The sequence below is a fragment of the Marmota flaviventris genome, chromosome 13, assembly GCF_047511675.1.
Source record: "Marmota flaviventris isolate mMarFla1 chromosome 13, mMarFla1.hap1, whole genome shotgun sequence".
Taxonomy (NCBI): domain Eukaryota; kingdom Metazoa; phylum Chordata; class Mammalia; order Rodentia; family Sciuridae; genus Marmota; species Marmota flaviventris.
In genome coordinates, this window is record NC_092510.1 from 102,195,442 (window position 1) to 102,207,188 (window position 11,747).

The 11,747-nt window shown below is 60.6% G+C and overlaps 1 protein-coding gene across 5 annotated transcripts in view; it reads left to right on the plus strand.

The window, feature by feature from the left end:
• The first annotated feature begins 389 nt into the window (after window positions 1–389).
• Window positions 390–11,747, plus strand: part of Col5a1 (collagen type V alpha 1 chain) — a 137,155-nt gene continuing 125,797 nt past the window's right edge. For all 5 annotated transcript variants that reach the window (XM_071601135.1, XM_071601136.1, XM_071601137.1 and 2 more), the window contains exon 1: window positions 390–927. In XM_071601135.1, coding sequence (XP_071457236.1) covers window positions 810–927 — 118 coding nt within the window. In that variant the 5' untranslated portion in view covers window positions 390–809. The remainder of the gene's footprint in view (window positions 928–11,747) is intronic.

An 11,747-nucleotide genomic window follows, 5' to 3' on the forward strand; every position in this document is an offset into this window, starting at 1 on the left:
GCTATGCTACGATCCTTTTTTTTTTTTTTTTAACCTAACTGATCAAACTTTGGGGCCCCTTCTGCGCTGGTTCTTGGAGGTCGGCCAGGTTCGGGCACCTGGATGGGAAGAGCTGGGGAGCCAGGTGGACCTCGGAGTTCAGAGGCTGCCCACGGCCTGCTGGCCCGCGCGCTGGCAGAAAGAACAGGGGCGCCGCGCCCGCCCCACGTCCGCTCCCGCCCCGGGCCAGCCCCTTCCTCGCTGCGACTCGCCCGCTGTCCCCACCCCCTCGCCCGCGGCGCCCAGTGGGAGGCGGGGGCCGGCCTTGGCGAGCCCAGCGCCGGGCTCTGATTTGCTGAGGGGGTTGGGGATCGACAGCCTCCCCGGGTGCCTGCCAGGAGAGAGGGAGGGAGGAAAAGGGGGAAAAAAGTGCACGGCGCCGAAGGCGAGGACCGCACTCCTCGTCCGCCGGCTGGCGCAGGACCTCACTCCAGCGGAGCGCCCACGGGGAGCAGGTCGCGGGGCGGCGGCGGCGGCGAGGAGGAGGCGAGAAGGACTTGGAGGAGAAGGCCAGGCGGGCCAGCGAGCCGTGCGGGGTCCCGGCCGCCCCGCGGGCCAAAGTCGAGCCCTCCTGTCCGTGGGCAAGCGCGCCAGCCGCCCCTTCCAGAAGAGCCAACGCTGCAAAGGAGAACAGGCAGGCGCCGAGCTCCCTATGACTTCCTAAAGTTGCGCGCTCCCAGCTGCGTCCGCTGCCAGGGCCGTGCCCCGCGCCCCCGTGCGTCCCGTGCGCCCCCAGCGCCCTCGTGCGCCCCGGCCCACGCCCCGCCGGCATGGATGTCCACACCCGCTGGAAAGCGCGCAGCCCGCTCCGCCCGGGCGCCGGGCTGCTGTCTCCGCCGTTGCTCCTGCTCCTGCTGCTGCTGTGGGCGCCGCCAACGAGCCGCGCAGGTAAGGGCTCCCCGGGGCGCGGGAGGCTCGGGCGCGTGGAGGCTGTAGGATGGACGCGGTCCCCGGGGCCCTGGCGCCGCTGTCATCCCGGGGCGCCTTCGCTGCGGACCTCTTCCGCTCCTGCAGAACTTTCCCCCCTCGGCTTGTGGAATGCATGGGCCAAGACAACGAATGGCATTCGTTGGGGGCCCCCGGAGAGGGAGACGCGCCAACACAGTCCCTGTGGGTGCGCCTCCGCTTCCTCCCCTAACGGGCAGGCCGGGAAGGGTTGTGGCGCAAGCAAAGAGAGGGCAGCGTATCTGTCGGATCAGCCAGAGAGGTTGTTCGCGAAGTGGGCAAACTTTTGTCCTGAAACCTTGCATTCTCTATCCCACATCACAGGCGGGCAGCTCTAGCCCACACAGCCCTACAGCTGAAAACCGGGAAGGGTCGCCCCCTAGAGTCACAACCCATCAATTCGGCCAGGACTCCTGGGGTCGGGGAATCCCAGAAGTTTAAGACCCCAGCTTTGCACTTCCCCCTTGGACACTATCCCCGTATGCAGGATTGGCTCTCAATAGGGGCAGGGTTTCTTGCAGTCTTGGACACCCAAGTGTTCAGGGGCACTGGGGAGTCCTAAAGGGAGGTAAATCAGCCCTACTGCTAATCCTACCCCAAACCTCCTGGACCCCCTTGAGAGGCAATTTTTCTTGGGTTTGCTGCTCAAAGCTGGGGTGCGTTGAGCTAAGTCAGGAGATGGTCTTGAAATCTGGGCTGGGAGTCATTCAGATGAAGTGCAGATGTGGGACTTCTCCTGCCAGGGTGGGCCCTGAGAAGGAGCCCTGCTTCCATGGGAGGGCTCTGGGAGCGGGGCTGACTATCCCTGGGGACTCTTGCAGTTCCAGCTTTCTGGCCCAGCCCCCCAGCAGGAGTGTTTCCCAGCCTCACCTTAGGTGGTTAGCTGTGGGACAGGTTTTCACAGACCCTCAAGCATAAGAGCCCCAATCCGAGAAAGGTGCCCCTGAGTCCCTACAGATAAGTGGGGAGGCAAAGGCTCTGGTGGCTGGTCCAGGGTCTGGAAGAGCTGTGGGCAGAGGGCTGGGCTAGTGGGCGCAGCAGAGAGACAGCTTTTCTCTACTTCTTGATTAAGAATCCCTTTCCATGTTCCGCTTGCCAATTAAAATATTCTTTTCCTTTTTTTTCTTGGCACAATTAGTGCTTGGGGGGCTCAAGTGGATGAGCAGCAGGCAGGGTGTAGGGGCGGTGGGGCCCGAGGGGGGTGGAGAGAGGCCTGGCCTGAGTCCCGGGGCCTGGGATCTCACCCCTGGATTGCCACCAACTCTTCCATAATCGGGGGCTAACTGGCCTTGTATTTCTCCAGGGGTCAGTTGAAAGTGGCTGACAGTAGAGGCCCCCAGAAAAATGGTGTGGAGAAGAACGGGAGGATGTGCTCGGGGGACCCTGTTGCTGCCCAGGCCTTGGCCCCGTCCCAGCTCCTCTGAAGGGGTTCCCTCTAGGTTCTCGGAAGGAAATCCTTCCAGGGGAGTCCTCGTCCCCGGAGTCTGGGGCTGGGGCTGGGCTTGACTGTGCCTGGTGGGTTTGGACTGTTGGTTCCATTCTGTCCCTGCCTTCTGCCCATCTGCCCTGCTCGTCTTCTTTGCTGTGATTTTCCTTCCTGTTCGAGGGGCAGCTTCTTGGAAGGACAAGTGTGGGGCTGGCTAGGTGGCTGCCTGGCTAAGTGCTTTTGTCAGAACAGACTTTTAGAAGCACGCGGACTTCCCTCCACCTCCCAGGGTGGGACCGTCTTGAAGTCATCCTCAGAACTGCCAGCGGGGGCGGCTGTCCACTGGAGGTGCTGGGGAGGCGGGAGCAGCCACAGCGGGCCCCTGTTCTGTCTCCATCTTGGGATTTGCCAGATGTTTTCTGAGTTTTCTGTGAACACAGCTTTTTCCTACCTTCTTCGTGGCCAAGTGTGTGCAGGGGTGGAGAGCTAGACCGCATTCGGGGCTGCTGAACGTTGTAGCGGGACGGAGAGTATGGGAAATGAAACGTGACCCCAATATTTGGAAATTGAGGTCATCTCCTTGGTGCACCATTGGTGGGCTCTGGTCACGTGATCGTCTTTTGCTGTAATTCGTGGGGAGAGTCGGCCAAGTTTTTGAGACATGACAGATATCAAATGGTTAATCTCCTCTGACTCAATCCAGTTGGCTGCAAAGACACCCTTTCCATCCTCCTCCCTCCCCTCCCCATAAAAGAACAAGCCAGTGGGCGGAGATCAGCGGCCAGCAATTCCCTCAAGAAGCCCTCTCCCTCAGCTGGTCCCCATTTCCCGGCTGGAGGGTGCAGTTGCGGTCACAGCCTGGGGCTGTGACCACCAGCTGTGGCCCCGCAGGGTGTCTTGCTGGTGCCAACCTCACAGCCTCTTCTCTGATGATGTTGCCCTGGGGCTGTTTCTGGGGTGCTGGCCAGGGCTGCCCCTTTACCCCACCCATGGATATTTCTGGATGCTCCCCACAGCCACGCCCTTAGCTCAGCACAGCTGATGCCCGCTGCCCGCCCTGCCCTCTGGGTATGGGCCTCTCCCTGTCCTGGACTCTTCCCTGCACCACCCGCCCCTCTTTCTGGGTTACACACTTTGCTGGAGGTGGGACAGCGAGCTTGACTGGGGTTTTGAGCCCCTGGAGGGCTGGGGTGTGTCATCTACCCAAGGGCACTGTGTTCTCTGCACCCCACTGGAGCCTGAGCCACTAGTGTGTCCTGCAGGTTAGGGGTGGCCCTCCTTGCCATACGTGGCCCTGCAGCTGCCTTGGGAGATTCACATGGGGAGGAAGTTGCTGGCTCTTCCTGGCCCTCTGTTATGTCTGTCTCCTTGCTGGACAGAGGCCCAAGAGTCAGGAGCAGGAGTCCCAAGTCCTTTGACTCCTGCTCTGTCCCCCCCACATCCCAGTGAGCGGCTGCCCTCCTGCTGGGCACGGCCACTGTGACTGCAGTTCATCTTCTCCTTCACATCTGTTTATCTGCTCCCCCTGGAGAGGCCCAGTGTCCTGGGCTGCAGCCCGGGTCAGTCCAGACCAGGCCCTGGGAGGGACGAGGTGATCCATTTGTTTCCCTCCCTCTCCTCCTCTGCCCCTCCTTCCCTCCCTCCCCCTCCCCTCCCCCTCCCCCTTCCCCCCTCTCTTCTCCTCCCTTCCCTCCTCTCCCCTCTTCCCTTCCTTCTTCCTTTGGTACTGATCTAGCCACAGTCCCTACCAGTCCTTTGTGGCCACCAGGCCCCCTTTCAGCCAGCTTGGCCCTCCTGGCCCTGAAGACTTCTGCTTTTGCACTTGGCCTGGGGGACTGGGGAGTCAGGGGCACCGGGTGCCCTTCCAGCAGGGGACCTCTTTTTTTTCACTGCAGGGCCCAGGTGGGATGCACTGAGTCTCCTGGAGCATCCTGGGAGATCGACTGCTCTGTGTGGGTAGAGGGCTTCCTGGAGCAGGGTGGCCGACTGGCCAAGGCTTGCCCTTCCACTAGAGGCAACTGCGAAGGCAGCTCAGCACCTCTGGTTTTAATCTCCCTTGTCCCTCCTTCCTGGCAGGACATTCCAAACTTTGTCCTGGGGTTCTCTGCTTCCCTTGACTGGAAAGTCCCTCGTTAACAGGGTTGGTGGCCCCCCAGCATGTGCCTGCCTGGGGGCCCGTGCCAGGAGAACACACGTTCCACGTGGGGTCCAGAGAGCTTCTCTAGCCTGCGGGCGAGAGGCAGGCTGGCAGGGAGCACTGGTTCTGCAGAGGCCTGAGGACTGTGGCCTTGCTTGGGGTGTGGGGGGCTCTGCGTGTGCATGTTTGTACCCGTGTGTGTAGGCATGCAAACACACATGTGTGCTCATGCACTTGTGCTTACACGGCTGTCCCCAGGGGCTCCTGCATGCAGCACCTGGGGACCTGAAGAGCCAGGGGATGGTCACAGGCTCTGGCCCTGCTGCGGGAGGAGCTGGCTCTGACTGTCCACATCTGGCGAGTCCTTTTATCTGTAGGAGAGTGGAAGGGTGATGTCAGGTTACACCTTCTGCTCCGCCGCTGTTCACATTCTCCTGCAGTCGGCTCCTCTGGTGTTAGCACTTGGCCAAGCCCCAGTCTTAACACTTCTGGCTCAGCTCAGGGATTTCTCGGGATGCTGAAGGTGGGGCCTGCCTGGGGCCTTCCCATGGGCCTTCCCCTGGGCATCTGCTGCTGTCCTAGGACACCCTGGGATGCCCCAGGACATGGCGTGGAGACAGGGTGTGGCATGGGCTGGAGGCCACAAGGCCGGCCGCTGTGTCCCTCCTTGGACCAGCTGTACGCGTATGGTCCCATGCCTCAGTTTCCCCACCACTGGGGGGCGATGATCGTAAGCGCAGCAGAAGTTTGGTGGGGGCTTTCTGTGAACCCACCTGCAGCACAGAGTGAGCCCTGCTCATGGCCGCTGCGGCCTTTGGGTTTAGGCTCTCGGCTCCCTGCTGTGTCACTCCTCCTCTCCTGTGTGGGGCCACACCGTGGTCTCTCCCACAGGGTGGGCACAAGAAGGGTGGCACAGAGTGCTCACTGGGGAGTGTCGCCTTCCCAGGGTCCTGAGCCAGCCATAGAGGTTTGTGATTGTGCAGCTGTGGGCCAGGCCAAGTTCAGTAGCCCCCTCCCCAGGACCCCGCTCTACACGGAGGAACTGGGGTCTAGGGGTGGGGATGGATCTGTGGGCATCCCACCCAAGCACTTTAGTGTTCTGCCCATTCTTGACTGGGAGGCAGCACGCACTGAAAGGGTGGGCACAGGGCTTGGCCACCGTAGATGGCTCCTTCGGGGCCCTGACCCGGGGTCCCAGGGAGAGGTTTATGGAATGAATGAATGGTCAATGGAGGCACGCTCGGAGGCACAGAGCCGGCAGTGGGTCATTTTGTCATCCATGTCAAATACTCGGAGTCGTCAACCCGTCAGCTTCCTATCAACACAGTCGTTTTTCTGGAACATTCCCAACTTCAATAATAACCCCACATTAGTGGTGAGTGTCACCATCCTTTGGTGACTCAGGCCTAAGAAATGGAACCGCAGTCTGACCCACTTTTTTCAAAATTCAATTACACAGAGCTCCAGGGGCATGCGCCCGGCTGATCTGTCGGCAGAGGTGTCTCTGTGACGTGGAGGGCTCCTCTGTGTTCTGTTCTCCAGACAGAAGGAGAAATCCAGCCTTCTGTCCTTTCCTATCCCTAATAGCACCTTGGCAACAGGGATTTTGTGGCCTCTTTATTTTTTTAACCAATGCCACAAAATGACATCAAAATGTGGGCTGTATAGGGAGATTTAAATGGATAAACGCTGCCCCTGATCTTGGAAGAGAGGGACCTTCCAATGGAAGAAGGTGAACATTTTAACCACCCCAAAGTGTGCGGTGACTCTTGCAGTCTTCTGTGAGGAAGCTGAGGGGACTCTTGTGCTCTGCAGGGGGGAGGGTGGGTAGAGGGCACAGGCCAGTGGGAAGAAATCGGGTGGCGGCTGTTTTGTCTGTGGACTCCTGACACGAATCAGACCTGTGCCAGGTGTACAGGTGAGCAACAGGTAAGCAACAGGTGAGCGGTGCCTGGCCCACAGGAGCTTCCGGTACACTTGAGCAGCCAATTTTATCAAATGAAATGCAGTTGGAGTGACAGGAGCAAGAAGCTCATTGGCCAGTAGGATGTGGCCATGGGCCAATTGGAGGGAGGCATCTGCCAGTCCCGGTGAGCACTGACCAATCAGGGATCAGCCTGCTTTTCCAGGGCGTGGCTGCAGACCTGCTGGCTTGAGCGCTTTGGGGACCCCCTTGCATGTTTGAAGGAAGGTGCCTGGATGGACACTGGGGGGTGCTTTCCCCAGTGTGTTCTCTCTCTAGCTCCTGTTCATGTAGGCGCTGGGCCCTACCTTGCGTTGGTTGTCACCCCCGCTGTGCCTGTGACCCCAGGCCTGTCCCAGGTGGGCGTGGTCTCATCCTGCAGATGAGACCAGTTGCCAGGAGCAGTGAGCACCGCCCTCTGCCATGCCCCCCCAAGCACTGCCCACATTTTGGTGCACCTCATTGTGGTGGTGTGCGGGGGAAGGGGTGGCCTCCCACTCCAGCTGGGGGGGGGGAGGTAAGGTGGGACATGTGTGGCTCAGCTGCTCCCTGCTCTTGTTTGGGTCCATGGGCTCTGGGAAGCTCCGTGGCCCCAGCCAAGGGCCTGCAGAGTGCACCCAGCCTTGGTTCTCCTCCGGTTTTGGTACACATGAAGGTCCACCAAGACCTTCCAGTGATAAGCCCAGTTAGCTCACAGAGCCGGGCTCCCTGGGGTCAGTTCCTGGAGCCCGCTGTGGGCTTGGGGAGAGCTGGCCTTCTCCCCCAGAGGCCTGCAGAGTGCGGGGAGCGGGATGGGGGCACAGCAAGCAGGCTCACCTAGCAGACTCAGCCAGGTGGCTCCCGGCAGGCAGGCACCTGAGCTCCTGTGGTCTTGGGATGTGGAAGCCATGGTGGAAGGGACCCTTGGGGACGTTCTCTGCCTTCTTCGGCTGCTGCGCCCACTCTGTGCTGCGGGCTTGCTTCTTCTGTTTCTTTTTTTCCTTAAGGGAAGGCTGAGTGGCTTCCAGCCTCCTCTGTCTCTGTGCTCCTCTCCCAGGGAAGGGAGCAAGAAGAGGTCTGTGCCTGTCCTCGGAGATGCTGCTCTTCCTTCTCTGTAACGGGGAGGGCCGCGGCACCCAGGGCTGCATGGAAAGGAGGAGGCAGAAGCGCCATTCCCTCCCGTCTTGGGGGCAAGGGCGGAGAACAGGAGTTGTGGCTGAGATTGTCTTCTGAGCAGTTATTATTAATATGAGGGAGGCCTCTGGTGTCAGTAATGGCCAGTTGGCTGGAACAGTACTGCTCTGCAGTGGCCACAGCTCGTTGAAAATGGAGACCAGCTGTGCCCCCTTGGGCCCAAGTGGCAGCAGCATTCAGGTGGGAACCGCTGGCTGGCGGGAACCGCTGGCTGGTGGGAGCAGGGCCCCAGTGCCCGCAGCGTGGCAGCACCGGTGGGGGGACTTCAGAGGATGCTGCAGGTGGCAGGGCTACAGCCACCCGGAGTTGGCGGGAGGCCAGCATCTCTCCCTTCACCTGAAGCCAGTGGACTGCAGGGGTTCTCACGAAGGCCATTTGCCCCAGGGGACATGTGGCAAGGTCTGCAAGTTTCTTGATGGTCACCTTGGGGTGGGTCGGTGCTCTGGTCACAGTGGGTGTCCAGTCCAGGACTGCGGCTGACACCCTCCACCCAAGAACTTCCCAGCCCCCAGTGAGGGTGCTCATGTTGAGAAGGGCTGGGGTTGAGGATGCAAAGGTGGGGATTCAGGGCACCCCTCCCTGTGGCCTTAAGGGTCTCCATCTGAGGAGGGTCTGGCTTACATCTGGTTCTGGGTCTCTCTGCACAGAGTAGAGCAGTGATTCTCGGGGACCCACCCTGAGAGTTCCTGACTCAGGTGGCCCAGGGTGGGGCCAGGGATGCGTTCCTCAGATTCCCAGACCACACAGTGTGGGGCCAGAGGCCATGCTGAAAACCTCCTGGTTCAGGGCCCTCTATCTGAGGGGTTTGTGTTTAAGCCTGGAGGGTGCAGGTGGGGTGGGGAGGGTTCCTGCTAGGGGAGGAGCCCCAGGAGAGGAGAGAGGAGGCTGCAGATACCTGTTGTCCCCTGTTTTTTATGGTGGCCTCCCCTGCTGACAGGAGCAGGGCTGCAGCCTCCTGTCCCTTGCCCAGGGCTGCACACACTCTTCTCCCAAGGGGAGACCCCGCTTGTTCTGCAGACTGCTGCCCACAGGTCTCAGGGAGCAGGGGGCGGGGCCTGGAGAATGCTTGGAGAAAGAGGTCCCTGGGTTTGGCTGTGACAGTCTGTTAGTGCTGTTGTCCCTGGGAGAATTTCAGACTTGGCACGACAGGCCCCTCTTCTGCAGGGTTCCACAGGGGTCTGCCTCTGGCTCTCCTGGTCCCACACAGCTGCCCACCCAGACCACCCCACCCACTGATTTTAATCCCTGATGTCCCCTTCTTTCACTGATGACCACTTAAACAGGTGTCCCTAGAAGACCCGGTCTCCTAGACGGAACCTGTTGGGCGCCAACCATCACACATCTCCTGAGGGGTCCGTCCCTGGGAGGTGGGTCTGCAGGGCTGGGTGCTTGCAGGAAAGCTGCCACCCGCCACCTGGGGCTTGAGACTCTGCAGTGTCATTTTTGTGACACAGCAGCGTGGGAGGCCTGAAGCATGTCCTGCCTGAGGCACTCAGACATGGAGCTGAGGAAGGCCCCAAGCCAGAGGGGCGGAGGGCAGCTGATTCCCACGCCCTTCCTCCGGCTGCTGGCTTCTGAGCAGGGCAGAGCCCCACATCATACTGATCCTGGGCGCCCGGCCTGAGCACAGTGGAGGAAGCTAAGCAGCACCTCTCTGTGCCTTGGTTTCCTCATCTGTAAAATGGGCATAAAACAACACCTGTCTCTGAGCTCTGCTGGGTGGATAAAGGAGTCCACTCACATGGATCACACAGAGGCACTGCAGTGCTGGCTGACACCATCGTGACGGGCAGGACACAGGGTGTGCCCTTGTCTACGTCACATCCAGACCTCCCACACTGAGCTGCACGGGGCTTGTTAAAGTGTCCCAGGGAGACTTGGGGCCACTCTTCTTTGGCCTTAGGTCCATGCAGGGTATGGCTGGGCTGATGGAGGCTCCAGATTCTTCCTCCAGCTCTGGAGCCCTGATGCAGTCCCCTGAGGCAGGTATACCTGCTCAGCTGTTGGAAGGGGCCTGCAGTTTCCCCAGTGAACTCCCCCGTGGGGCTTGAGCAGAGCCAGGGACAGTCCCTCCCAGCCTCCGAGCTGGCAGCCCCTATCTGGGGGTGCAGGCTGCTGAGCCCCTGGGAGCATGCAGCAGAGACAGAGCATGTGGCCAGGTCTGGCTCAGCCTGAAGACTGCTGGGAGGACCTGGGGCGGGGGCACCTGGTGTCCAGGGCGCAAGGGGCGCTGTGGGGTGCTGTGTCCAGCTTCAGGAAAGCCTTGCCCTGTGGGTCACTGCTGCAGTTCAGGAGGAGGCCCTGGCATAGAGGCTGCATCCCTGAGGGCAGCGCTGGACTTCTGCAGAGGCCTGGGTTCTTGAGACCTGTGACCCTGCCAGGGTTGCCAGGAGCAAAGGAGAGTGGGCAAGGCCTGTCTCCTAGTAGCCTCCAGGGTCTCAGCAGGAAACTCTGCAGGAGGGAGCCACAGGCAGAGCTGGGGCTCTACACAGTGAGCTTCAGAGGCCCGAGGATCCCCTTGCAGATGGGGACCCCAGGGTCTAGGGAGGAGCCATGGTTCTAGAAGACCCCTGGCTTCAGCTCCCTGAATTCTGACATGCGTGACCCGTGGAGGGCACCTTGGGTGGTAACCGATGGGGTATCCCTACGTCCTCTGGGCCTGTCTGACCCTTGGGTGGGCCTGCCCCAGTTGTGGTGGGGTTCCCTCCTTAACTTTTGAAAAGGGAATTCCGGGGAGGCAGAGGGAAGCAGCATAGTGATGCTCAGGGACTAGGCACAGGGGACTTTGGGGGCCAAGGGAGCAGATTTGGCTGTGGGACCTTGAACACATTAAGTAACCTCTCTGATCTGAACTACTGTATCTGCAGGTCAGAGGCAGTAGCAGCACCTCCTACCTGACAGGTGGCTTGGGGGATGGAAGAAAGTGTTTTTCAGTGGGCGTGGTGCCCAGGCACAGTGCAGCTGCCCCGTGCCCCAGGCAGGTGCCAGGTGCCAGGAGCCAGTGAGGACTGCTGCTGCTGTTGCCGAGTTATTATTAGGTAACAATTGTTACTGTAGGTCATGATCATGACCGTGATTGGCAGAGGTCAAGGGGCAGGAGTGTAAGGAGGGTGAAGCTGCTGTCTGCAGGTGCCCGGCTCTCGGGCGGCGGAGCTGGGGTGCAGAGGGGTGCATTCAGAGGGGCTGGGGGTGGTTTACAGAAGAGCCCGGAGTGCTGTCCAGCCTTGCTCAGCATGGAGCACCAGGAGGGACTTCAGACGAAGTCCTCTGCCCAGGAGTGCGAGGGCCTGTGGGAGATCAGGGCAGACCTCTGGAGGAGGAGTCAGGTGGATGCCTTGGGGAGAGCTCTGGAGCTGGAGTCTGGCCTCTGGCCTTGTGGCCATTTTGCAAAAAACCTCGGAAGACTTGGGGTTCTTGGGGTCACAAACAAGGGAGAAGAGAGGGACCAGCCCTGGTATTCTGGGGTGGGCTTTGCTGTCTTGTGATGGGCCTGGCACCGAGAAGCTGGTGTCCTGTCTCTGGAAGGAGGAACCTGGCCATCTTGAATGTCCACCATCAGGGCATGGTGTTTGAACCCCCAAGGTCTTGGCTTAGCCTGGGAGGGCTGAAGGGACCCCAGGCTGTCTCCTCCGGGGCCTTCAGTTCAGCCCTCCCCAAGCAGGTGGTGCTGGCTCTAGAAGGTGCTGGAACCTGCCCTCCAAAGCCCATGATTTTAGTCATCACCCCCCAAGACACAGGGCTTGAGGTCTTCTGAGCTCTTCCTGCTGCTCACAGTAGTAAGTAAAAGCAGCCCAAAGTGGACAGGCTCCTCTGCCTCTTGGTCCTGGCTCGTCTCTTCAGTGTTGCTAGGCCTGGCCAGGGCGGTGCAGCACCCGCGGGCCTGCCCTGGTCCCCCAGCCTGGGGTCAGCCTGTCCTCGCATGCCCTGCGGCTCCCTGGGCCCTCCAAGTGCACATGCCCCACCTCCCTTCCTGGGACTAGGGCCTGCCGGATTGCAAACAGCTGCCTGGCCTGAGCCAGCGGGCACGCAGGCTCTGGAGAGAGTGCCGGCCAAGGCAGCCCTGT